The sequence below is a fragment of the Lepus europaeus genome, chromosome 19, assembly GCF_033115175.1.
Source record: "Lepus europaeus isolate LE1 chromosome 19, mLepTim1.pri, whole genome shotgun sequence".
Classification (NCBI taxonomy): Eukaryota; Metazoa; Chordata; class Mammalia; order Lagomorpha; family Leporidae; genus Lepus; species Lepus europaeus.
The window spans coordinates 35892714-35919990 of record NC_084845.1 but is presented as its reverse complement, the minus strand read 5'-3'; the positions used below and the strand labels follow the sequence as shown (position 1 = coordinate 35919990).

General features: G+C 51.5%; 1 protein-coding gene across 4 annotated transcripts in view; it reads left to right on the top strand.

Moving 5' to 3' along the window:
* Positions 1–8618: 8618 nt before the first annotated feature.
* The window catches only part of ABCC12 (ATP binding cassette subfamily C member 12), a 58573-nt gene continuing 39914 nt past the window's right edge, over positions 8619–27277 (top strand). For 2 of the 4 annotated variants that reach the window (XM_062176627.1, XM_062176629.1), the window contains exons 1-9: positions 8619–8737; positions 12061–12216; positions 14236–14383; positions 14678–14911; positions 16544–16717; positions 17187–17334; positions 20543–20691; positions 23054–23161; positions 25133–25411. In XM_062176627.1, coding sequence (XP_062032611.1) covers positions 8619–8737; positions 12061–12216; positions 14236–14383; positions 14678–14911; positions 16544–16717; positions 17187–17334; positions 20543–20691; positions 23054–23161; positions 25133–25411 — 1515 coding nt within the window. Of the gene's footprint in view, positions 8738–12060; positions 12217–14235; positions 14388–14677; positions 14912–16543; positions 16718–17186; positions 17335–20542; positions 20692–23053; positions 23162–25132; positions 25412–27277 lie in introns of all 4 variants that reach the window. The other 2 variants (XM_062176628.1, XM_062176630.1) reach the window with 2 other exon arrangements.

Sequence of the window (27277 nt, the reverse complement as noted above, 5' to 3'; positions counted from 1 at the left end):
TCCCGGAAGGGGCAGTGCCCTTTAATGTGGGCGGAGGGAATGTTGGCCCCCCAGAGTTCCCTCCTTGGGGGTGGTGGGAGCGGCAGTTGAATGGGGCAGTTGGAGAGGAGGGCTCCGGGCAGGCGGGACGAGAGCAGCCAGAGCAGAGGTGTGTGGAGAGGGGGGCAGCAGGCTCCGAGCCCCATGGCTTCTGATCGGTCCCTCATCCTCTGCCTGCAGCCCTGAGGACTTGCGTGCTCCCTGCTCAGGTAAGCACCTGTGTGTTGCGGTCAGAGGCTACAAGCTGGTCCCTGGGGCTGTGGAGGGTGACACCCTCCACTGTGGCTGCCTCTGTGTGTGTGTGGCTGGGGGCGGGGGGAAGCAGGGACTTGGGGATCTCAGAGGGTCGGGGGGATCCTGGGGCACTTCCATTTTGGGAGGTTTCAGCTATCATCAAGGAAAAGTAGATATCCCAAGATGGGAGTTTAGAATCTGTGACATACAAACAGTCTATATCGAATAAATTGGTCTTTTCACACACACACAGTACTGTTCACAAGTCAGTTATGGGAGATGGAGATACACACACACATGGCCTTGAATGCCTGCTACATCGCTGTGTGGCTCTCACAGGTTCAACCCAAGAGCTCTCCTCTTCTTCCGTGGTGTCTGTGCTGAGTCAGTGACCTCGTTGGGGACCCCCCCCCCAGGGGATGTGAGCACGTAAACCAGATCCGCTGCCCTCCCTTCCCGCACCCTCACATTTCTTGCACAAGCGTCCTCATCTCCCCTCTCCACTTCCTTCCTCCTCTCCCACAGCAGCCCCTCATCCCTCAGGGTCCTTGCCCGGTCTGGCTACCCACAAAGGTGCCAGGACACCAGGAGAGGCGAGGGGCGGGGCCTGAGGACAGCTTTGGCGCAGCACCTCTGGGCTGGAGACTGACAGCCCTGGAGGAAGAGGTTGGGGCAGCGTGAGACCATCCCTGTTGATAATGCACTATGGGCTTCAAAAAGGGCTTGCAGGGGGAGGGCCACAGTCCCTGATCCAGCAAGGTCATGGGGAAAGGCTTGGGGACACGGGGGAAGGACTCCTGTGATGGGCACCAGCAAAGACTGGTTCTCAGGCACAAAACTGTGAATTTTCTGGGTTGGGGGGGCAGACAGAAATAAGAGTAAGTAGGAAATGTTTCTCCTTGAGATACCCTCTGGACATCTGTTCTCCCACTGTGGACAGAGACAAGGATCGAGAAAAATGAGTGCACTCCCTGGCAAAGAGCAGTGCAAACGTGGTGGATGCTGACAGAGAGACAGTAAGGAGGGGTGGGGACTGTGTTGAACAGAGGCATGCCCCACCTGCTCAGCATCAGCTGGTGGAAGCCACGCCAGCAGCTGGAACTCACGATTTTCCAACAAAAGCAGAAAGTTTTTATTTTTTTTAAAAAGATTTATTTATTTATTTGAAAGAGTTACACAGAGAGAGAAGGGGAGGCAGAGAGAGAGAGAGAGAGGGAGAGAGTGGTCTTTGATCTGCTGGTTCACTCCCCAAAAGGCCACAATGGCCAGGCTGAAGCCAGGAGCCAGGAGCTTCTTCCAGGTCTCCCATACGGGTGCAGGGGCCCAAGCACTTAGGCCATCCTCCACTACCTTCCCAGGTGCATCAGCATGGAGCTGGGTCAGAAGTGGAGGAGCCGGGACTTGAACCAATGCCCATATGGGGTGCCGGTATGGGGGCAGCGGCTTTACCCGCTATGCCACAGTGCCGGCCCCATAAATGTATCTTAAAAAAATGAAAGACATGGTGTCTCCTAATTATTGTTTTCCACAAAGTAGAAGGAGATTTTTAACAGTGCAGATCCTGAAAAAGGGACCAGTACATCAGTGTATCTGTTTGCATCCTGTGTTCCCAACAGAGTCCTTCCTGCTTCTGCCGTGCAGTCTGTTGAGGTCAGGGTGGGCGCCGTCCCCTTGCAAGCAAGCAGGAGCACCGGGGACTTTGTGCTGTCTCCTGCTGACCCTCAGCTGCTCCACTGGAGAAAGCCAGGCCAGGGACAGAGTCGTGATGGCTGCAGGGCCCCTGGCCTGGCTGCTCCCAGCTCTCACTAAGCTGCCCCACTGCTCCCTGTCCCCCGTGACTGCGAGAGCAGATTTCTCATCCCAGGCAGCTCCTCACTCCTGGCAGAGGCTGGCATGACAGACGGAGATGGAGACGTTAGCCAAAGCAGACTTCCTGATTTAAAAAGCCTCATTTCCCCCCGCGGCTGCCGAATTTAGCAACGTGCCATTCCAGCTGCAAGGCTTCCAAGCCGTCTTAGGTAATCACAACTCTGCTTGCCCCGCTGAGGATTCAAGGAAATTACCTCTCAGCGCCCATTGCCTGTGCATTCCGATTGCCCCAACCTGGCCCTGCAGGCCTGGCCTCCTGTGCTGGGCTCAGGACCCCTAAGGGAAGCTGTGACAGCTACCTGCGAGCACCCTTCGCTGTCAGCACTGTGAGTGGAAAAACAGAAGCTATAGGTGCAGGGGTCTGGCGTGGGGTCCGAGCTGTGCACAAGCGCACCAGGCTGGAAGGCCTGGGGAGTTTATTCTGCAGAGGGGAGAACAGCCCCCCCCCAGGGGGGCAGCTGAAGGAAACAAAGACCATTTTCTGATAGCAGAAGACGCACACCCGGGGGACACAGGTGTGCTATGCCCGGCTCCTGAGACCAGAGCCAGTGCTCGGAGCCCGGAGTTCCACGGAAGGAAAAAGCTCACTCCCTTTAGGGCTCTTTCCTTAAAAAAAAGTTTCATTTTTTTCTTTTCAAATTCGCAGAAAAGTAGCAAGAGTCGTGCTGAGAAATCCTAACTACCCTTGCCCGAGGTTTGCAAACGAGCATCTTGCCCCATTTGTTCTCGCCTTCTCTCTCTCTGCATTGCTGTTTTTCTGACACAGTTGAAAATAAATGGCAGGCATTTCGCTCTTTTATCCCTAAATTCTTCAGCGTGTGTTTCTCAAGAACAAGAACCAGAATTAGAAAAATTATTAATTTTCAAATTGCATCACCATCAAAATCAGGAAATTTAACTTTGATGTAATGTTTTTACATAATCTTATAGCCTACATTCAAATTTTGGTAATTGGCCCAATTATATCAACTAGAAAACAGTTTTTTTTCCTGGCCCAGGATGCAATCCAGGATGATGTATTGCTTTTAGGTGTCATGTCTCTCTCTTTTCTTAAACATTTTTTTTCTTTAATTTTAAAAATTTACTTGAAAGGTAGAGAGAGAGAAAGAGAAACAAAGACAGAGATAGATAGTGGAAGATCTTCCATCCAGCGGTTCACTCCCCACAGGTGCATGACAGCCAGGTCTGGGCCAGGCTGAAGCCAGGAGCCAGGAACTCCATCCAGTCGCCCCTGTGGGTGGCAGAGACCAAGCACTTGAGCATCACCTGCTGCCTCCCAGGGTGCACATTAACAGGAAGCTGGAGTCAGAAGCAGAGTCGGGACTTGACTTGAAATAGGCTCTGTAACACAGGACGAGGGTGTCCCACGGGGTGTTATCCACAGAGCAAAATGCTCCCCTCTGGACACCTTTGTCTCCATAGTATCTTTCCATCTGGAATGCTTTTCTTTTTTTTTTTTGAACAGAAGCACTCTTTTTTTTTTCTTAAAGATTTATTTATTTATTTGAGAGAGACAGTTACAGACAGAGAGAGGAGGAGACAGAGAGAGAGAGAGAGAGAGAGAGAGAGAGATCTTTCATCCGCTGGTTCACTCCCCAAATGGCCACAATTGCTGGAGCTGGGCTGATCTGAAGCCAGGATCCAGAAGTTTCTTCCAGGTCTCCCATGTGAATGTAGAGGCCATCTTCTGTTGCTTTCCCAGGTGCATTAGCAGGGAGCTGGATTGGAAGTGGAGCAGCTGGGACTCGAACCAGTGCCCATATGGGAGGACGGTGTTGCAGGCAGAGGCTTAACCCACTATGCCACAGCACTGGCCCCAGCATTTGCATTCTTAACATTATAATGAAATATTAGAGAAACTTGGGAGGATCCCCACGTGACTTCCGGATCTCATCTTTGTCCTCTAGGAAACATCGATTACTTTGAATTTGCTATAGAAATTTCCCACCCACTTCTTCAAAATAAACAATTTTTAGGACAATTTTAGATTTACAAAAAAATTATGAAGATAATAAAGTTCTCATATAAACCACAGCCAGCTTCCCCTACTGCTAACATCTTATATTAGAATGGCTTATATACCACAATCAGTGAACAGATACGGACATATCAGTAATCAATAATCATGCTTTATTCATCTTTCCTTGCTTTGTCTCTCAAGCCCTCTCTCTGTTGCAGGATTTCATCCAAGACATCGCTTTGTTCTTAGTTGTCCTGTCCCCTGGGCTCCTCTTGGCTGGGTCACTTTCCCAGCTTTTGATGACCTTGGTAGGTGTGGAGAGTGTGGGTCAGGTGTTTCGCAGCATGTCTCACAACTGGAGCTTGTCCTGGTTCTCCCACGATTTGGCTGGGTTGTGGGTTTTGGGAGGAGGGCTACAGAGGCACCATTCTCCTCTCATCACAGCCAAGGTGGGCACGATTAACCTAACCCATCGCTGTTCATTTGGCCTTCATCACCTGACCGATGGGACACTTGCAGGTTTCTCTATTTCTTTTTTAAAAAAGATTTATTTTTATTATTTATTTGAAAGGCAGAGTTATATAGAGGGAGGGAGGGAGGGATGGAGGGAGGGAGAGAGAGAGAGAGAGAATCATGCATCTGCTGGTTAACTTCCCAAATGTTACAATGGCCAGGGCTATGCCAGGATGATGCCAGGGTCCAGGAACTTTTTCTGAGTCTCCCACATGGGTGCGGGGCCCAAGGCACTTGGGTCATCTTCCACGCATTAGCAGGGAGCTGGATCGGAAGTGGAGCAGCTGGGACTCAAACCTCCATCCAAATGGGATGCCAGCAACTGCAGGTCACGGCTCAACCTGCTGTGCCACAGCACTGGCCCCTCTTCTTCTGCACATTGTACTGTATTCTTAGGAGCATTACATTCTAGTTGATGAAGCTGGGTTATGGGCTGCCAATTTGCATACTGCTATAGATGTATAAAGATATTACCTCACTTACAGTGATTTCTGCTCTCTGGCTCGCCTCTGTGTGTTTTCTGGTTTGAGCTTCAGAGTTGACACCTGTGCGTGTGGCAGAAGCAAGACTTCAGAGACAGAGCAGAAGCGCTGAGGGGGATGGGGGGGAGAGGAGGGAGCCTGCAGAGCTGTGACCACTCTGGGTGTGAACAGGCATGAAGAGGCAGAGTTTCTCAAAGGCTCTCCTGCAGGCGTAAGGAGGATAATTACCGGGTGTGCTAATCAGAAGATATTGAACTCGCTTTACAAATCGGTTGCGTAAATTCTATTCCCACCAGCAGGTCTGAAGAGCTGCTCTGCTCCATTCTAAGCCAAGACTTGGAAACGTTGGACTTTTAAGTATCGCTTGTTTAAAGAATGAGGAATGTGATTGCTCGCTGCTCATTGTGATTCGTGTGATTGCGACTTTAATTCACACCTCTCTGGTACTCAGACATGGAGCATATTTTTTGGGTGTTTGTTTGGATCATCTGTGGATGATCTGTTTCTATCTTTCGCCCACTTGTAAAGTTGGTTGTTCTTTTGTCATTGATGTATTGGAGATTCTTTACAGATTCTGAGCGTAATTCTTTGTCGTTAAATGGATCACATTTATACCAGCAAGTGGCCTCTCTTTTTGACCTTTTCCAAAATTGTATCAACGGCATAACAGACTTTTATAATTTTAATGGAGTAGATTATCACACTTCTACCTTTTGGCTTATTTACTTAATTTGCTTTAAAAAAATCCTTCCCTGTTTTAAGACAAAAAAAAAAAAAAAAAGCCAAGAGACTGTCTATATTTGCTTCTTATTGTTAGCATGATTTTTCTATTTTCATACTTTTACTTTCAAGCTAGTTCTGCGATTACATTTCAAATACACCTCTTAGAGGCAGCGTATCATTGGAACTTGACTTTATAGTAAACTTGATCATCTCTGTGTCTCAACTGAAATGTTCAGTCTATTTATATCTCTAATTATTGACATGGTTCAGTTGAAGGCTATCAGCTTGCAGTTGGTACTGTATGCACCCCTTCCTTTTATTCCTCTGTCCCTCCATGCTGAGTTTTTGTTTTGTGTGTTAATGTACTATTTACTCCCACTTGATTGCCTCAATTGATTTTTTAACCTTAACCTCTCCCCTGCTTAGTGCCTCAGTGCTTTATGGAGATAACGCTATGCTATGGTTTACATTAGAATATGGGCTAATCTGTGCCCATTTCTCCCTTTTGGGGGAGATCACTGTCTAGATTTCACTCATATCCATCATTATTCATGCATGCACCGCCCATGTATTGAGCATCTAAAATGCGCCAGGAGCCGTGCGAGGTGTTGGAGATACAGCTGTGAGCAAGCCAGGCAGGAAGCTCATGATCTGTTTGCACAAATAGAGAAGTAGGGGAGTTGTCTCGGGGAAGGAATGGTCTAACACGAGCTTTAAAAGCTGAGCAAGAACTGGTCCAGGGCAGGGAGTGATATTAGATTCTTCCATGGTGGAGACACAGGCCCAGAGGCAGGATGGACTGGCAGTTTGTTTAGGGAGTAGAGTGAGACGCTCAGCATGACGGTGCGAGTGGAGAGCGAAGGGCAGGGCAGAGAGTAAGGTTGCAGGAAGCTCAGGGACTTGGGTGACTTTTAATTCTCTCATAGCATTAGGAAGCAGGGTTTGAGCACTTGGTGTTCATGCCAGAAATACTTACTAACTGAGCAAATGAAGACAGGGCGGGCAGAGCTGCTGCCGGTCAGACAGAGATCTCCTCCTGCTAACTGTGCATTGCAGGCTTCTCCGGGAGGGATTTATCTTTTTGAACTGAAGACAGTCTTGTTTTCAATTCTGCTGAAAGACAAAACACTACTCCAGAAGACTGCATCTTGTAATATAACGTAGGAGAGGGACTTGCCTGGGCTTGGGGAGAAGGGAGGGAGCGTCCGCCTCCCTGTATCTAGAATGCTCCAGATCAGATGATGCTGCTTGTTAGCTATAGCTCTTGGGCAGCTCCTGCCCCTCTCTGGGCCTAGGTTTCCTCTTCCAGGCAGCGGGGAGTTTGTAAAATATTGCATCTGAGGAAGCTGCCCGCTCTGACATGCCGTGGGTCTCTCAACCATTAACACCCCGATGGGCACTGGTTTATTCCATGGGTCTAGCCTTGAGAACTTTTGGAGAGAACACATGGGGCTGTGACTCCTGTGTCTATAGAGTGGTAAGATCTCTGGTTGTAAGCAACAGGAGCCAACTCAACAGCTTAGACAGAGAAGGAGACTTTGTAGGCTTTGGGGAGGGGGTTGCCATGGAGCCTTGGGGCAAGATTGGAGCCAGGCCTCAGGAAAGGAGGAAAATGAGGACTCAGGAAACCTTCGGGGCTCATTCTCTGTGCCTTGGGTCTAGGTGGTTGGAGAGCGAGGTGGCTGACTTGAGAACTGGACAGACGACGCCAGGAAGCCTCCCTCCACTGAGCTTGTTGGTCTTCACTGGGGGCGGTGGTGACACCAGTGTGGGTCCAGAGGCAGCTGGTCCTGATGGTGGCTTTGTTGCAGGTCTCTGACCATTGAGTACCAGAGTGGAAGGGATGTAGTTACACAAACTCCTGGGTATCTGAAGGCGTCTGTAAGAAAAAGGCGTGTGTGTGAGTGTGTAGGTGTGTGTGTGGGGGTGTTCATGTGTGTGTATGGGGGTGCGTGTGTATGTACATGTGTGTATGTGTGTATGTGGTGTGTGTGCATGCATCTGTGCACATGTGTGTGTGTGTGTGTGTGTGTGATGAACTCCACTGTGTCACCCTGAGAAAGCAGACCCATTTTCTTGGGGCTCTTTTGCCAGCTGGGATTCAGCCTTGGCCACAAGCTGGCTCCCCATAGCAAACCCATCCTAGGCTTTTCTGCTCCCAAACCACACGGTATGGGAACAGAAGAGGAGGAGGAACCAGAAATTTTTTTTTAAAGATTTATTTATTTATTTTGAAAGTCAGAGTTACACAGGAAGAGGAGAGGCACAGAGAGAGAGAGAGAGAGAGAGACAGAGGTCTTCCATCTGTTGTTCACTCCCCAGTTGGCCGCAATGGCCAGAGCTGCACCCATCCGAAGCCAGGAGCCAGGTGCTTTTTCCCAGTCTCCCATGCAAGTGCAGGGGCCCAAGGACTTGGACCATCTTTTACTGCTTTCCCAGGCCATAGCAGAGAGCTGGATTGGAGGAGGGGTAGCTGGGACTAGAACCGGTGCCCGTATGGGATGTCGACACCACAGGCGGAGGATTAACCTACTGCACCACGGCGCCGGCCCCCAACCAGAAATTCTTATCAACAAAGAAGCCTCAGAGTGCAGTTAAAGGATATGGCAGAGTTTCTGGCCACACTCCCCGTAAATGTGGAAGGCCTCATAAATGGGAAAACCAGGTCTGAAGGGTCCCAGCAAGGGAACTGGTTTGGGTGGAGCAGGGGATGCTCTCAGTGAACCTTCCCCAATCTCTCTGTTGCAGTGTGAACGCATCCCTAGACCAAGCGCCCAGGGCTCCAGACTTCCTTCAGGATGGTGGGTGATGGCCCCTACCTTATCTCAGATCTGGACCGGCGGGGCCAGCGGAGATCCTTTTCAGAGAGATATGACCCCAGCCTGAAGACCATGATTCCTGTGCGACCCTATGCCAGGTACATCAGGAGGAGGCTTGAAGGTGGGGCAGGGCAGGACCTCCAGGAAGAGTTTCCTGTCTCTCATGGGATGGGCACTACTCCTGCTCCCCACATGCTGCTCTGTGTGCTTATCCTTTTGTCCATCCACCCATCCACAAGGTCCTGCATTTGTCAACCACTCACTTGGTGCTTGCTCCTGTCCTTTGGTGAAAGGGAGACTGTAGTTAATATTTAAGGAGAGCACTCCATGTGCCAGGAACTGCCCAAGTGACACACAAACATCCATTCACTTTGCAATCACTATGGAAGAATTGTGATTCTCTTTATCTAATAGATGGGGGAAACCAAGGCACAGAGAGTTTAAATAACTTGCCTAAGTTTCATCAGGTAGCTTTTGCTTTGTAACCAAAAGAGGGTTGCCATTTATTTAACTTTATAATTTTTTTTGAATGGCCCATAGAATAAAGCAGCTTAGGCTGAGCTCAGTTGGGCGGTTCATCTGCTCTTGACAAGGGCTATTCATGCATCTGCTAGTCAGCAAGTACTTCTGTACTAACTGGGCTGGGACCATGCAGGCAACTGGGGCACGTGGGATCGCCACCTGCAGCAGGCCAGCCTGGGGTTGATCCTGCAGTCATGGGATCAGCTTCTAGGGGAATGAGGGAAGCATCTGGCTTCTTGAGGTGTAGGTTCACACTGGCACACCACTTGTTGCACTTCACGCTTTGGGCCAAGTCACAGGTCAATCCAGATTTTAAGTGTGGGGGATAGAATCAGCCTCTTGGCAGAATGAGCTGTGGGGTCACATTGCAAGGATGTGAGAGGCAGACAGAGAGAGAGAATGGGACCTTTTGTAACTGTAGGAGAGCAGCGCAGCAGCTTGACTTCCAAGCTCTTGTGCTTCATGTTGTGGTACCCTAACTATGAGAGGTCTTCAAAAAGTTCATGGAAGCTGTGTACTAGGAAGAAACCACTCGAGGACTTCAAAAGTTTTTGCCCGAACATAAACTCATTTAATTCCATTTTCTGTGATTTTTTGGAAGTGCCTGTGTGTATTATTAACATGATGCTAATGAAACCATTTCTGAAATCCTGTCACTTCTACATGGAAGGGGCCCTGTGGCTTGTTCTGTAAGCAACAAAGGACCCAGGGGCAGCTGCATGCCGAGGTGATGCTGCACTGCCTTCTGGGATATCCCTCCAGACCACACACACACACACAGACACACACACAATAGCATGCTGTAAGGTGAGAGGTGAGGGCTTGGGTTATCACCCTTAGACCCAGGAGTGCCCCTACATCCTGGTTCCTAGCTCAGTTTGTAACTGTCTTGTGGAGAGGCATTGTGGACCAGTGCTTAGGGGAATAATGGGATCCAGGAATGGTTTGAATTCCTACTTCAGGAACCGGCTGTAAGACTTTGGGCAAGTACTCTAACCTCCCTATGCCTTGCTGTTTTTGTCTGTGAAACGGGGTCACAATACTACCCATCCCTTGAGTTCTTGTGAGAATCGTAGGAGATAAGGCATAGCTTTGTGATGAAAGCCATCTTTTATGGCATCAACCGCTGACTCTCCTGGCTCGAATCCTCCCCACAACCTCAACCAATAAGTTGGATGCTGGTAGTTGATTTAGAAGGTTATCTCAAGAAGTGTGGGGAATGCGTAGGGAGAAAGAGGCAGGGACGGGGGAAAGGCACTGTGGGGTGCGGCACCAGTGTCCTGCAGTGGGCAGGGCATCTGCATTCTACCAGGTTTTCTACCCAAATTCTGAGAGCTGGGGGCATTTGTCAGTGGGCTCTGCCCCGCAGTCTGTTAGTTGCAGTTTGCTGCTGGGAGCACCAACCCTCCTGCAGTCCTGGCTACACGCATGCTCCTGCAAAGGCTCTGGAACAGATGGCGAAAAGAGGCCCAGCACACGACAGAGGGAGGTGCAGCCAGCGTGAGCTCACACAGAACTCTCCTCCTTATAGCAGAGGTCGGAGGGCACCTCGCAGCACCTGCCACAAATACAAAGCTCTTGCAGGGCCCGGGATATCATAAACAGCCAGCAATTGGGAGACGACCTTCCGTGTCTCTGGCTTGTATTCCATCTTCAGAGCTTAATTCTTTAGTGGCCAAAACCACGCTCTTTTCCTCTTTCTTCCTTTGCTTTTGCTTCCTCCTCTTTCTTTGTTTTTCTCTCCCTTCCTCCCCTCTGCCTCGTTCTTCCTCTTCTCTCCCCTCCTCCTTTTTCTCCTGACATCTCTGCTTTCTCCTGTCCCCTCCCCACTGCCGCCCCAAACCCCCTTCCTTTTCCCGACAGTGCACTTGACACACACCAGGTCACTCGCAGCAAACCATGACTTTGCCTCCGGGTCTTACCCACTGGGGTGGCCTCAGCTCCCTGTAGCCTGCCCTGCTCTGAGCCTCCCATCCTCCTGAGGTTGAAAGGTGCCTACCCGAACCCCCTGTTGGCCAACTATTGGGTCTCTGCTTCCTCCTACATGAAGCAGGTGCCTCTCTTTCCCATAGAATGGGCCTTAAGATCAACCTTGGGTAAATGTCGAGCAACTGGCCACTGAAAGAAATTGCCTGGTTGTTGGTGTTTATCATTTTTTAAAAAGAGATTTATTTATTTATTTGAAAAAGTGATGAATAGAGGGACACACACACACACACACACACACCCCGAATGAGAGCACATGATAGAGATCTGCTGGGTTTACTCCCCAGATGCCTGCAACAGACAGGACTGGGCCGGGCCAAAGCCAGGAGCCAGGCACTCCATCTGGTCTCCCATGTAGATAACATTTGGCTATCATCTGCTGCCTTCCCAGGTGCATTAACAGCAAGCCGGATCAGAAGTGGAGCAGCTGGGAGTTGAACCAGTACTCTGATAAGGGCTGCTAGCGTCCCACGTGGCAGCCTGTCCTGTGGTGTGAATAGTTGTGCCACGGCTGCTTTGCGGCTACCAACGCGATGTCACTGAGCGCAAAGCCAGGAAGAGTGGCTCGGTGGCTCACCAGTCTGCGGTATTTGCCCCCTTCCTAGGGCAATTAGTGCAGCCGACCTCAAGAGCACAGCTGATGGTAAAACCGCCAGGAAGTGGAGAGTTTTGAGCATGAGTGATGCTTTATTTAATAAATGACTATAATCTCTTTCAATGTATGCACTTTACTGTAGAATACCAGCTGTGTCTAACAAGCGACGTGCAAAATTCCTGAAAATGTAGCCATCGGCTCTCATGAGCTGTAGTGGGTTTGGCCCCGGCTCACGCCTGCTGAGGTCCCAGGTTCAGAGCGTGGCTGTGGTCAGCACAGGCAGGGAGGGAGTCAGGGCCGTATCTCACTTGTGCATAGGTTGGCATCTAACCCGGTGGACGACGCGGGGCTGCTGTCTTTCGCCACCTTCTCCTGGCTCACGCCGGTGATGGTCAGGGGCTACAATCACACCTTGACCGTGGACACCCTGCCCCCTCTGTCGCCCTATGACTCATCCGACAGCAACGCTAAAAGGTAGGCTCGGGAAGATTTCCTGGGAGCCCTCTCCTGGGCTCCTACTTCTCTCCCAAGGGCGGAAATCCACAGTCACAGGTGCTGGTGCCCCTTCTCAGCAGCTGCGCTGTGAGCCTGGGGCTGGGTGGCCTGAACTGCCTGGCCCCATCCTGGGAAGATCTGGACTGGGCAGAGGTGGTATGGAGAGAGGATGGGTGGGAGAGCTACGGCTTGAGGCCCAGGGCCACACTGCTTTGTAAGGCACCTCGGGAGCAAGGTGCCTGGGAACTTACCAGCTCTGAGCTGATCGGACCCCACCTGGGTTGTTGCATGTGGTAGTGTTCTGTTTCCATTTAGACACCCTTATTGGACTTCGCTGTTACGAGATGTGTTTAGGTGGAACTAGACGAAACTCCCCAGTATTTGCCAGATCTGCCCTGTAAAAATATAAACATCACCGGACCAATCTACCTCCCATTCGGTATCATAGTGTGTGTGACAGCGACAGAAGCTTAAAGAGGGGAGGCACCCCTGCCGCAGCCCTGTTCCGCTCCCCAGGGCTATAAACACCATGATTCACGCACACCCTGGGCTACCCCTGTCTACAGAGCAATACCCCTTCCTCTCTCTCCTCACTCAAGGGCCCTACTTTCTCTCTCTTGAACAGAAAAGGAAGCAGGCCAGAGATCGTTTTGCTCTGTTCAGTGGAGACTTCATACAGACCTCTCCATGTCCACACGGAGGCCTCTGCTGCCTTCCTCCTAACAGCAGCGTTGACCCCCAGGGATCCGATGGCCTGGGAAACTTTGGACAAGGGCAGCGTAGCCAAAGCCTCTGCACCTGTGCCTCCTAAGAGTCTCCTTGTCTGTGGCCGTGCAGGGGTCATGTCCACAGCACAGCCGGGAGTCTTAGTCATGGCCTTCAGGTGCTTCTGGAGCTGGACTGCCCCTCACTGGTGCCCCGAAGGAATCTCAGGTGGCAGCAATTTCCAAAATCTACTTCCAGCCTGGAGAGCATTGCCCGGGAGCACTGAGAGAAAGGGGCCCGCCAAGCCCTGGCTTGTCCTACCTCTCTGGACACCACTCCTCCATCTGTTTGTGTTGTTTCTTTCCAGCCACCAAGTTCAACCTAGGGCCTCTTTTCTGGATGCTGTCTCTGTGCCTGGCTGATCTAATTCAGTAGGAAAAGCTTCAACCGCGGCCCCATGCTGACTGCCCCATCACCTGTCTGTATCTGTCTCCTACCCGCGCCTCCCTGCCAGCCTCTGCATCCGACCGCCCAGCCACCCTTGGATGCCTCACGAGCATCTCGTACCTCGAGCCACACTCTTGGTCTCGGGCCCTGACCTGATACCATTCTCCTCTTCCTCTCTCCTCCCTCTTCACAAGCTCCGCTCACACTCCTGGTCAACCAGGGAGCCAGGAGGCATCCTTGGCCTTCTGTCTCCTTCCCCCCTGCATCTAATTCAGTCCTGTGGTCTCTCCCTGTCCACCTGTCCTTAGAGCCACTGCTTTACTGTGTGCCCGGCTTCTGCCAGCTCCCACCTGGAGCTCCTACCATGGCCTTTTGCTTCTGCCTTTGTTCCCCCTTGATCCATTCCCTCCAACCAGCCAAACGATCAGCTAGAAATGTGAGAAGAGCTCCTGGCATTGGCTAAGAAGCCTGTCATGGCTCCCGTCATCCTTGGGATGACGTCCACGCCCCTTCCTGAGCCCCTGTGGGGTCCCGCAAGCCTTGGGCTGGCCTTGCCTACTGGGTCTTGCCAGTCCCTCTCCTTCACACCCTTCTCTCTTCTCACATTGTCCTCCGTTTGGACCCTGGAAATGAGCTCAGTCCTCTGTGCCCTGGGGAAGACTCCTCTCTTGCCTCCACATTCTAATCAGAGCTGGGCAAGTGCCCAGATGTCCAGGCATTGCGTCCTACCCCTGCACATCCCAGCTGCCCAGGAAACAGAGAACGGGTAACCAGCCCAGCCAAGTAGCTCAGGTAGCAAGCGGTGGGCATGCCAATCCCTTTCCCCTTCCCATCTTCTGGCCGCAGATTTCGAATCCTTTGGGATGAAGAAGTGGAGCAGGTGGGGCCCCAGAAGGCCTCTCTGGGCCGAGTGGTCTGGAAGTTCCAGAGGACACGCGTGCTGATGGACGTCGTGGCCAACATCCTGTGCATCATCATGGCGGCCATAGGGCCGGTGAGTGCAGGCGGCCCCTCTCCTGCCTTGTCCCCCGGGTGTCCAGGAACACAAAGGATACCCTTAGTTATTCTGTCTACGAGCCGCTGCGTTTAGTGCGCTGCCATTATCTCTGCGCTTCTTGGGGGAAGCTTTTCATAAAGCCAACCCTTGTCGGGCACAGCAGCTGCCATTGCAATTAATGAAAAAGTTTGCCTCCTGATGTCAGCTTGATGACACTGTCTGAGGCCTCCCACCGCAGCCGCCACCCCCAGCGGCCCTCTCTCTCTCTCTCTCTGCTGTGCTGTTTTACAGACAGTTCTCATTCACCAAATCCTCCAGCACACCGAGAGCAGCTCTGGGGAAGTCTGGGTTGGCATCAGCCTGTGCCTAGCCCTTTTTGCCACCGAGTTTACCAAAGTCCTCTTTTGGGCTCTGGCCTGGGCCATCAACTACCGCACAGCGATCCGGTTGAAGGTGGCCGTCTCCACCCTGGTTTTTGAAAACCTGCTGTCCTTCAAGACACTGGCACACTTCTCTGTTGGCGAGGTAAGCTGGTCCCGAGGGAGGCCAGGCCCAGCAGGCTGATCCTGAGTTTCCCGCACCTGTGTGAGGATTGCTTTCCAGAGCGAGCACCTGTCTCCTGTGGCTTGTCGGGGGTCTGCCGCTGTGTTCCACCTCCACGCCGACTCAGGGCAGGGAGCTCCCTTCAGGCTGGGGAATTGGAAAGGCGTCCAGGTTCTGGCTGGAAACAGGGCTTGGGGTGACGTCACCCAGTCCCTGTGATGGTCAGTGTCAGAGACCCTGGAGCAGAACAGAGTGCACGATAGGCATTTAATAATATGATATTGACCGATTGATGGACACAAAACTTCCAGGTGTGGCAAAGCCTTGATTTAGACCACGCCTGTTGGACTTCAGAGTAAACCTTTTCTTACGCCCTTGATTCTTAGCCATAAGGTCCTTACCACCTATTTGAGAAAATTTCCCTAATCAAGGGAACCCCAGGTGGTGTGACATAAAAGAAAGGACTTGCTTCTCTCTCGCAGTTCAAGTATGCTCAAGGCACTTGTATTAATTATGATTAGATTCAGCTGCATGTAACAGCAACCCTAAAAGAGCAAGATAAGTTTATTCTCACTCTAAACAAAAAGAGTCTGGGAGAGGGCGTGTGTGTGTGTGTGTGTGTAGGGAGCTTCCAGAACTTTCTATGCTTCTTCACAACTTATGCTTGGACATGGCCTCCATATTGGCTCTGGATGGATGCCAGAGACCCAGGCATCTCAATGATGTCTCAGACATGGTCGGAGGGAGAGAGAACAAAAGGGAAGTATGTTCCAAGCTGAGTCAGCATTCTTTAAGAACTCATTCCGGGGACAGGCATTTGACCTGGTTAGCGGCTAAGATGCCTGCATTTGGCACAGGAATGCCTGGTTTGATCCCTGGTACTGGCTCGTGACTCCAGATTCCTGCTGGTGCAGACTCTGGGAGGCAGCGGAAAAGGCTCAAGTGGTTGAGTTCTTGCCACTCCCGCAGGAGGCTGGAATTGAGTTCTTCTTGGCTTCTGTCTTTGGCTGCTGGCCCCACCCAATGCTGCTGTGGGCATTTGGGTGAACCAGGGGTTGGGAGCTATCTATTTATCAATCATCTGTCTATCTATCCATCATCATCTATCACTTATCTATATCCTCTCTCTCTCTCTCTCTCTCTCTCTGTGTGTGTGTGTGTCTGTCTGTCTCTCAAATGAGAATGAAATAGGGTTCATCCCAGCGTCCCCTTCACATGCTGACTTACATCCCAACGTGGTCATTCCCTTGACAGTCACATGGGCACACTTCTTGCACTAAGGAGGCCGGGAAAGGTGGCATTCCAAGAGCTGGGGCCCATTGCTGGACAATGGTAGCAAAGAGAGGCAGGCAGCCAGCAGCCCCACAGCTGCTCCTCGGGTCCCACAGTTGCTCTCTGCATCTTTCTTCACTGAGATTATCAGTCCTCAAAGACTGGCCTCTCAAAATCACATGGGGACGTGGCCATGGGACTCGTCACGTGGTCCCCTCATGATCACCCACCCCTGAAGCAGCTTCTGTCTTCTCTCCCAAGACCCCCCCCCCCGCCCTCCTGAAAACCTGCAGTTGAGTGGCCCTTCCCACCCACGCCTGAACCCGTGTGCTTTTTTTCCAGGTGCTCAATATACTATCAAGTGATAGCTATTCCTTGTTTGAAGCTGCCTTGTTTTGTCCCCTGCCAGCCACCATCCCTATCCTAATGGTCGTTTGCGCAGTGTACGCCTTTTTCATTCTGGGGCCCACAGCTCTCATCGGGATATCCGTGTACATCATATTCATCCCCATCCAGGTAATGGCGGGCCCTCTGTGGTCGTAACTGCTTGACATTCGCACTTGGCACACACCTCCGTCAATGGCATGGGAGGCTTCCCTGCTGGGGCACCCGCTTGAAGCCCGTGCCCCACATTGGGCTCCCAGGTGTGCTTTGTCTCTCTGACCCCGTGCATTTCTTTGTGAGCTGGAGTCTGATGCTCTGGGGGAGGAGAGATGTGCTTCCTCAGTTTCCCCAAGCCCCTGACACTCCCCTTGCTTCCTGGCAGTTCATTCTCTCACCTACCAAATTCCTGCTGCTTTCCCCCCGGATCACAGCAGCAGCGGCCACCACTCCAGGGGTAAACTCCATCAGGAATCTCGAACCAACTTCCCTTGGAACTTTCCCTGGCACCGACACTCAGATCCCTGGAGTTTTTCTCTTTTTTTAGGCCAACTGCAGCTCTCAGCAATTCTCTCTGAACACAGTGTCTGTGCCTTGGTTTCAGATGTTTATGGCTAAGCTTAACTCTGCTTTCCGAAGATCAGCGATTTCAGTGACAGACAAGCGCGTTCAGACAATGAACGAGTTTCTGACCTGCATCAAGCTGATTAAAATGTATGCCTGGGAGAAATCTTTTACAAACACGATTCGAGGTAAGCTGAGCCGCTGCTCCCCAAACCACCTGCCCTGGAGGATGGGCCCTGCCAAGGGGTTCTTGAGGGCCCCAGCGTGACTCATCCCGGGAAGGGACAGAGATAATGCCTTGAGCTGCTGTGCAGGTCACAGGACTTCCAAAGGATCACAGAGATCCTATGGCAGACCCAGGCACCTGGTCTGGGTGAGCGACACAATGTTTTGTCCATGCTGGGCCATGGGGTTCCCAGTACTGAGCTGTCTCTTGGACAGAAATGACCCACTGAAACATTGTGTGTGGGAAAAGAGCTGTCTCAAGTGACTAGTTCCTTGAGCTAAGGGATGTCTACACATATGCCCCCCCCCCCAAAAAAAAAAAAACCACATGCTTCCAAATGATTATGGAAGATTCTATTGAAAGATATTTATTTGGGGGCCAGCACTGGCACAGCAGGTTAAAACCCCCACCGGTATCCCATACGGGCACTGGTTCGAGTCCCAGCTACTACACTTCCATCCCACTCCCTGCTAATGCATCTGGGAAAGCAGCAGAAGATGGCCCAAGTCCTTGGGCTCCTGCACCCATGTGGGAGACTTGGAAGAAGCTCCTGGCTTCAGATCAGCTCAGCTCTGGCCATTGCGACCATTTGGAGAGTGAACCAGCAGATGGAAGACCTCTCTGGCCCTACCTGTCTCTATAACTCTATCTTTCAAATAAACAAAGTAACCCTTCAAAAAAGGTATTTATTTGGATGTAAAAAGATTTGAAATCCAAGCATGGCTTTTGCATCAAATGCATTTTGCACAAATGTTTGGAAGCACCCACCTCTCTCCTGCTCAGGGGCAGCGGCAGCCCCATCACGTCTGAATGGCCATGACTCAATGGTCCTCAGACCGATATGAGGATGCTATGTAGTTTTTAAAGCTGATATTAAAACCATTTCAATCAAATACAAATGCACATCTAATTGCAGGGACATTTACATAATTGCTGACACGGAGTCAGGTGGCTGGCCGATTAATGATCTGAGTCCCCGCTACAATTGCCTGTCTGGATCGACAGTGACACTTTGCACCCACGTGGAATTGGGGCCGAGGCTGTGTATCTGCCTTTGAGGGAGTGGCTTTAGAAAAGCTGCTTCTGAACGGGGCACGGCATCCCCAGGGGACCCTCTCTGAGGACCCAGGGATACCTCCTCACACTCGGAACTCACTTCCGTACGATTCGATCGGGTGTGATTTCACTGGACTTAATTCAGATGAACCCAGTTGAATTTCACTCAAGCCCCCTTGAGTCAACCAACATGGAACAAATTCCCACTGAGCGCGAGGCCGAGGGCGCTGTGCAGGTGAAGAGAGGACGAGGTGGCTGAGCTCAGAATAGCCACGCACTTGCTGGCAAACCTGCAGAAGGCACCCGGAACCCATCTGCCTCTCTGCGGCCCTCTGTCACCCCGGTGCCAGCCAGTCTCCTCGCCCTCCGGGATGATGGCCAGAGCCTTTGGATGCTCCCTCGGCTCTCCCCCGCCCCTCTGTAACCCATCTGCACCCAGCAGCCAGTGAGACCTTTTAAAAATGTCAGTCAGGTGCTGCGGGAAAACTTAGTGGCTTCTGATTGATGTGGAGGCTTTTGGAATGAAATCCCAATCCCTCCATCACCTGCCTCGGCAGGTGCAGCGTGAGCTGGCCCCTGGTGGCCTCTCCTGCTGCATCACACATTACCCTAAGCCCTGGCAACTGCACTGGAGCCAGGTGGACCTTGCGTCTGTTTCTGCATGTTCCTTCCTGCCACAGGACCTTTGCACTTGCTGTTCCCTCTGTCCGGAACATGTTAAATGAGTAAACACTCGAACTGGTATCTATGGGGGACTGCTTCCAGGACCCCGGAGGATACTAAAATCAACAGATGCTCAAGTCGCTCATACAAAATGATGCCATATTTGCAGACCTTTCTGTGTACTTTAAAATCATCTTTAAAGGACATACTATACTTAATACAATGTAAGTGCTATGAGGAGAGCTGTTAAGTTGTTATAAGGTAATGTTAAGGGACTAAGGACTAGAAAAAACTGCACCTGTTCAGTATGGATTTTTTTTTTTTTTTTTTTTGATGCACAGCTAGGTGAAGCTACAGGTTCAGGGCCTTATAATTGAGGTGAGGGTATTGACGGTACTTTAAACATGGGGAAAGCGCCACTACTGGAACTCAGCAGCTTCAGGGGTCTCCCGGGGCCACACACCAGGTTGGAGAAGGATACCAGGGGCAGCCTCCTGCCATAGGTGGATTTCAGGTAGGCCTTAAGACCAGGCAGGACTTGGACGCACAGAAAGCTGGGGCAATCCCCTGCCTGGAGGTGGAGCTATCGGGCTGCACTTGGGGGCAGAGGGTGGCTAGGTGTTCTTTGAGGGGAAGGGCAGGTGAGATCACAGCTCTGGCTCCCACGAGAAGAGGGTTCCAGTCCTGCCCAGTCAGGCGCCTCGCCAGCCCGGCACGTGCTGAGCACACGGCAGGAGCAGCTGTAGCTGTCACGCTGCTGGTGCTGCAGGCGAGCCTGGGTTGCAGCTGAAGACTGTGACTCCCAGGAGAAGGAGGCTGGGATTTCACCTGTGAGCAGTGCAGAGTCGTGGACATCTTCCAGCCTCGAGAAAGCGAGAGGCACTCTTGGGTGTGTGGCTGTCACAGGGACACGGGGCAGGGGCTCCCATCCGGCGGGCTTTGGGCTGGCATATGCATTTCATGTGGCTCTATGCAGTTTTTTCCCAGGGAGTTCCCAACATTGAGATGGAAGGAGACAGCTCGCACAAATCTAGACCAGAGACACGGGGAGGGCCCAGGGCCTGGTGTCACGGGGCTCCCCTGCACTTGGAAGCAGCTCCCCGCTCTGTTGCACTCTGCACCCTCCTTCTGGTCTTGCCCTCTGCCCTATGACGTCGTTGACAGTCGTGGCCTGGTCCCTGGAGGCATCTGAGTTTGTATCTCCTGACACACAGCATACCAAGACTGGAAGGGGCCTTGGAGACCATCCGGTGACGGCCGCGACACGCACCGAGCGCCTGGCTCACGCTGGGCTTGTGCTCAGGGCTTCCTGTGCTCATTTCATTTAAACTCCACAACAGGCATCATTACCGCTCAATTTGGAGGAAGAGCAGGCGGGGGTCTCGCAATTCCTTAGCGCTGGTGCTGGATCTGCAAAACAAGACGACTCGGGGCTGTTTTTTACTTTGCAGATATAAGAAGGAGGGAAAGGAAATTGCTGGAAAAGGCTGGATTTGTCCAAAGCGGGAACTCGGCCCTGGCCCCCATCGCCTCCACCATAGCCATCGTACTGACGTTCACCAGCCACATCCTCCTGAGGCGCAAGCTCACTGCCCCCGTGGTAAGAGCCACCACCAGACAGGGGCCCTTTTGCGCCCCGTCGCTAAGCCCCTCCCCACCTTTGCTCCACCCTGGCATCAGAACACCCAATCGCCATGGGCCACCTGGAGCCAGAATTCTGCCCCAGCTTTAAAAAAAAAAACAGCAGTGCTTAGCAGGGAGCCAGCGATGGGGTGGGCTCGATTCTCACACAGTGAGAATTTGGGGGGAAAACATTTGAAATCGGAGGTGTGCTGGGCTGTTTTGTTTGCTGCATGCTACAAGGTCGGTTGGGAGACTCCCTTGGTGCACGGAGATGTAGGTGTCAGGAGAGGCAGGGCTGGGGTCGGAGTCTGGTCAGGCACCAGCTTTGCCTTCTCTACAGCCGGCTCTACTACTTCCTAGCCAGGAGTTATGGCAAATTATTGACCCTCTCTCACCTTAATTTTGTTATCTGTAAGTGGGATAATAGTCCCTCTCCACGCTGCAGTCGGTACTGAATGGGCTACTTTATGTCAAGCCCATGGCATCAGGCCTGACCCCCAAGTACTGCATCTGCTTTCCTTTTTAGCCTGATTCTTACCCAGGCCCGCCAAGTGCAAGTTGGAAGCCTCAGAAGGGAAATCAGGATAAATGTGAGAAATGAATATGGGAGTGTGTACATATACGTGTTGTGTATGTATAGGTTGTTTTTTTTTTTTTTTTTTTTTTTTTTTTTTTTTTTTTTTTTTTTTTATCTTCACAAGGGGGCCTGAGCATTCAAAGGTAAAGAAAAACCAAATTGGAGAGAAAATGGCCCCAGGCTTAAATAAAGAAAACAGCTGAGATATTAGCCCGAGCACCTGCAGGGCTAGTAATGGAGGGAAAATCAATGTGGACAAGAAAAGGAAACAGAGAGAAGGAAATAAGCGAGAATAGGTGAGATCACAGAGGAAGCATTGTACCACCGAAGAAGGCGCCCCAGGCCAGCGCACCGGAGGCATCTGAGAAGCCAGGGGCCCCGGCTCGCCCTGCCATGGCCGCTCCGTGTCGCTCGGGCAGGTGCCTGTTTTCTTCCACTTCCGCCCCAGGTCGCAGCTCACACCCGCTGGTGCTTTGAACCTGGCCATGCCTCCAGAGCCACAGTGCAACTGCTTTCCAGGATCCCAAACAGAAAGGCCATTTTTCTCCAGGAGTAACACATCAAGAAACTAATTTGAAAACAAGCCGAGTGCACATAGTGAATATTTTCTAACATAATGGCTTACAAGAAAGCTAGACCAAAACCAGATGCCCGGAAACCAAGTTTCTTAACTCCTTGGATTCCAAATCCCTTGCAGTCACTTCCTCTGCCAGGGCCAGGTCAGTAGCCTGGTGCTAAGGTGCTTGGCCATATTAGGTAACCCTGGGGCTTTGTTAACCAAGGCCTGGGCCTCCTGAGCCAAGGTGGTGCTTTGGGACCTGGGGGAGTTGAATTCCCTATGGAGATGAGTTCTGGATCAGATACCATGGGTGCCTGCCTTCGTCACTGTGCTAACAGAGTGACTAGGATTAGTGAAGGCCAGGGCTCTGTCCACAGCAGACAGGATGGCTCAGGACTGTGTTATTCAATCCCAAAACAGTGGCTAGAGGCTGCTACTTACAAGGTGGACAGGTGGGAAGATGAACTCTGGGAGGTGAGCTCACACACTCTTGGGACTCTAGCAGGCGGGAGGGAACTTGTCTTGGTTGAGGCTCTCCCATATTAACTACCCACTAGGCAGGGCTCTGGGAAGAAGGGCCCCCTGCAGACAGAAGGCTATGTCCTTGGGATTCCTTGTTGAACAAAGGCTCTCAACTTTGACCTTGGTGTGTGGGAAGGCAGTGCCTGGAGGCCAGATGCTGGGGGGCAGGAGAGCCAGACGCTTCTGTCTAGCAGCCAGCAGGGACTCTAGAAGGTTCTTCCAGAGAGCTTCCGCCTTCACCCCCGGACTGTGTGTGATGTGGAGAGGGATGCTCTCGCTCCAAAGACTCTGAAGAACTGAGAGCAGAGAACGATGTCGGGAAATCCACCGAGGGTTTCGAGTGACTGGTCTAGGTTCAAACAAGGATGTGGTGTGGATAGAGACGTCCACATGTGTGCAGTTCCAACTGCCCTGAGATCTCCCTTGTGGATCAACAGGGTCAAGGGGATTTGTTTCCAACCATTGTGGTGCAAATCCATAAAGCAAACTAGATCGAGCGGCCTCTGTCCCTGGTTTGCCAGGCCATGGCGTCTGAGCCATGATGAGGAATCATCGCTCCTCTGCCAATCCTGACTCAGCCGCTGGTTCTCTCATCATCCAGCTTCACCTCCACGAGGAGGAGCGTGTGGAGCCAAGGCACGCTCCCATCCTAAATCCTCATACCTCTCTTTTCTTCTTCAGGCGTTTAGCGTGATTGCCATGTTTAACGTAATGAAGTTTTCCATTGCAATCTTGCCTTTCTCGGTCAAAGCAGTGGCCGAAGCCAATGTCTCTCTAAGGAGAATGAAGGTATAACTCACACTGGGTGAGTAGGGAAGAGCAATGTCACTCCTGGGTGGGGAAGGGCTCAGATGTGGGGGATGCTGGGGCGCTTGTTGGGTTGACCCTGGGAGACAGGAACCCGTTCCGAGTTGGGTTGGAAAATGTCCATGGAGGAGACAGCAGGCATAGTTTCGTAGGCCATCTTCCTTTGTAGGAAAAATAGGGTCTCTGTACTCTGCACATCTTCTGGAGATGGTTCCTAACCCTCCACACTTTACCCAAGCCCTGTCTCTTTAGTTGCCCCGGGGGTGGGGCTGGTTTGCACTGAGTCATCCCCTCTTATCTATGTCCTGTGATGGATGTGGCGATGGAAGTCACAAAAAGGGTTGGGGGGTGGGCACCGCATTTATGTTCTCATTTAGTCATTCATTCATCCATTCATTCATCAACCAAAGACTTACTGCGTGCTTACAATATACAAGGTACATGGGAAATGCAAATCTAAGAAAAGGAGTCTTTACTTCCAAAAACTTCCAGTCCAGGGTAGGAGCAAGTACCACAGCAATTTCTACACATGCGCAGGATGTAAGTGGCTTGCATGCAGGGAAAATAGTGTAGTTTTGGAGTTCAGGTGAGGAAAGAAAAAGGAGAGGACTTTTGGATAAAACAAAAACAAGAACTAGTTTGTTCGGACATCTATGCTTTGACCGAGTGATGTTATTCACCCAAGCCAGGAATCTGGAAGTGACCTTAAGCACCTGGATTCCTGCACCTCTTTCTTTCCTTCTGGTCAATGAAGAATCCAGTTGAGTCACCCCTGGTCACCTGTTGCCTCAACTCTAAGAGGCACCACTGTATTATAGGATGGGAAAGTGGACTGTTGGGTTGATACTTGTTGAGCAAAGTACAAAGATCAATGCCATCATGTTAATTGTATATGTGATGATATCAGAAATACAAGTGACCTTGGAGGCTGGAGGAAGGATGGAGTTTCTCGAATTTACACTCTCCATTCTCTCTCTATTGAGACACTTGGTGGGGGGTCTCCATCCTGTGCCATCTGGTCAAACACAGGGGTCTATCAGCATAGCCTCCTTTTCCAACCTCGTCCTCAAATCCGTGTTGCACTCAGGCCCCAGAGAGCTGTAAGGTATTGGTCTAACCACTGACCCTCACCTGTCCCAAATCCTCAAACCCTTGTCCCCCACGAGTTTCCAGCTGTTTTGTTTCCCATCCTCCCTCCTGCCGCTCCTTGATCGCTTGCATCTGTGCCTCAGTCATCCTGAATGTCTAGCTTCCTGTCCCTATACCCCCAAAGCCAGGCCTTTGCCCACACTCTGCCCTGCACTGGCACACCCTCCTCCCCTTTGCCTGACGGCACCTGCGCAGACTCAGCTGAGGCACCAACCATCTAAGGTCAACGGGGTCTCCAGGATGGGGGGCCCTTGGCCCTGGAAGTTACAGTGCTTCGTCACTGCAATGATCTATGCCCGTTCCCTTCTCCTACTGGACTCCAGTCTCTTCCAGGCCAGGACCTGTGGCTTATTTATATTTGCATTTCTGCTGTGTGCCCCAGAGGCTGTCACATGGTAGGCATGTGGCCAAGAAAATGGTTGAACTGAGCTGAGTGGGGTCCGAGGAATAGGACTCAGCAGAGACCAGTATGTGGCTCTGCTTTTGCAGGCATTCAAGCTACACCCAAAGTCTAGCCAAGGCCGACTCTCATGGGCACAAGGTTGTAATGTAGCTGGGATCAGCAGTCTTCAAAGTGGGTGACCTGAATCGGACTTGCGGTTGAAGAGGCCTCTGTCCCAGATAGCATGAGCTAGTGAACTATTTCTGCTGCAGCTTCTCTTGCGGGAATAGCTCGGGAGTGTCATTTGTGGGTGTCCTAAGTAGGCTGTCAGGGTTGTGATTCGGGGTCATTAGGAGGGAGATCGGGATGACGCTTGCAAAGGGATGATGTCTGCTCAGTTAATTTTGTCTCTTTAATCTTAGAAAATCCTCATAGCTAAGAGCCCCCCATCTTACATCACCCAACCAGAAGACCCAGATACTGTCTTGCTTTTAGCAAATGCCACCTTGACATGGGACCAAGAAGACAGCTGGAAAAGTGACCCAAAGAAAGTGCAGAGCCAGAAAAGGCACTTTTGCCAGGAGCAGAGGCCGGAGGCGTACCGGGAGTGGAGCCCCTCAGCCCAGGCCCTCTCTGGTTCGGAGGAGCAGAGTGGCAGCCCCAAATCAGTGCTGCACAACATCAGCTTTGTGGTGAGAAAGGTGTGTGTGAACTGGAAACACCTCCATCCCCCTTCCCACTGTGGCTTAGCCATGGCTATCTCAAGGCCTCATACAGTTCAGCTTGGGGTTGGAGATGGTGGTGGGATGTCTCTATCCAGGGTCTGGTTCCCCCCCCCCCCCCAAACTTTATGTTGTTTTAAAAATTATTTACTTGACAGGAAAGATAGACACACATTTTCATGCATGGATTCACTTCCCAAATGCCTGTGACAGCCAGAATCAGGCCTTGCCATAGTCAAGAGCCTGGAACGCAACCCAGGTTTCCCATGTGGGTGACAGGGACCCAACTATTTGAGCCATCACCTACTACCTCCCAGGGTGCCCCTTAGCCGAAAACTGAACAGGAAGCAGAGGTGAGGCAGGACTTGAACCCAAGACCTCCCCCATGGCATGGGGGTGTCCCAGGTGGTGTCTGAAGTGCAGTGCCCCACCAGCTGCCATTTTGGATGGACAGTGCCAGATTCAAATTTACTTGCTTTCATAAATCTTTTTACATTTGCTCTTAATTTCCCATTGGCCAATTAAGACAGATAAATAAGAACTGATAATGAGAACACTTGCTGTTAGGATCCTTCAAAAAAAATTCTGGATAGAATTCAATTTTTTTTGGCACAAAAATAAACTGACATTTTAATTCCATTTTTTTTTTTTTGACAGGCAGAGTGGATAGTGAGAGAGACAGAGAGAAAGGTCTTTCCTTTTTGCCGTTGGTTCACCCTCCAATGGCCGCTGCGGCCGGCGCATTGTGCTGATCCGAAGGCGGGAGCCAGGCGCTTCTCCCGGTCTCCCATGCAGGTGCAGAGCCCAAGGACTTGGGCCATCCTCCACTGCCTTCCCGGGCCATAGCAGAGAGCTGGCCTGGAAGAGGGGCAACCGGGATACAATCTGGCGCCCTGACTGGGACTAGAACCTGGTGTGCTGGCACCGCAAGGCGGAGGATGAGCCTGTTAAGCCACGGCGCCGGCCTTTAATTCCATTTTTTCACACACCTTTTGACGTACCCTCATGTTTACCTGGTGTGTAAACAACTCATTTAACCATCATGTCTGTACCTGTAAGTAGGTACTGCCACTATTACCACTTTATGACTGACAAGTGGCAGAGGAGGGCTCCACACCAGGGGGCCTGGTTGCAGAGTTTGCATTTTTTTGTTTTTGTTTTGTTACTCTTAGAGGCAGAGAGTGCTGGTTCACTCTCCAAATGCCTGTGATGGCCAGAGCTGGGCCAGGGAGTTCCACCCAGGTCTCCCACATGGGTAGGTAGCAGGAACGCAATCACAAACCATCACTTCTGCCTTCCCAGGGTCTCCGTTAGCAAAAATTTGGAGTCAGGAGCTGGAGCCAGAGCTGGCAATAAAACTCAGGGACTCTAATATGGGACAGGGTGTCTTCATTGGTGTCTGCACTGCTAGGCTAAATGCCCACCCCAGAGTCTGTGTTCTTAGCTACCACGGAATTCTGCTGCTGTCAGCAGCAAGATGACCTCAACAGCCAAGGGTTGCTGCTGCAAAGCCAGGCGGCGGCTCCTTTCTGGAGGGTTAGGAGACAGAACACTCCAGCACAGCTACCAACCTAGGTGATGCTTGGCCTTCTCCTGCCCCTCCCGCACCCTCTCCTCGCACCAGCAACTCAGTAGCCTTGCTCCCAGGGTAGCGGTGTTGATCTTGCCGCAGAGAGCTGGGCGTTCATCTTGTGCCTGTTTTTTTCATCTCTTGTCTTGTTGACTTCCTCTTTGCCTGCACCAGCACCGCAGAAGGAGACGTTCTTATTTCTCATGTGATGCTAAGCTCAGTGGCTGGTGTGAGAGAGGGACCTCTTAGAGCTAACAAGGCCATCTGCCACATAC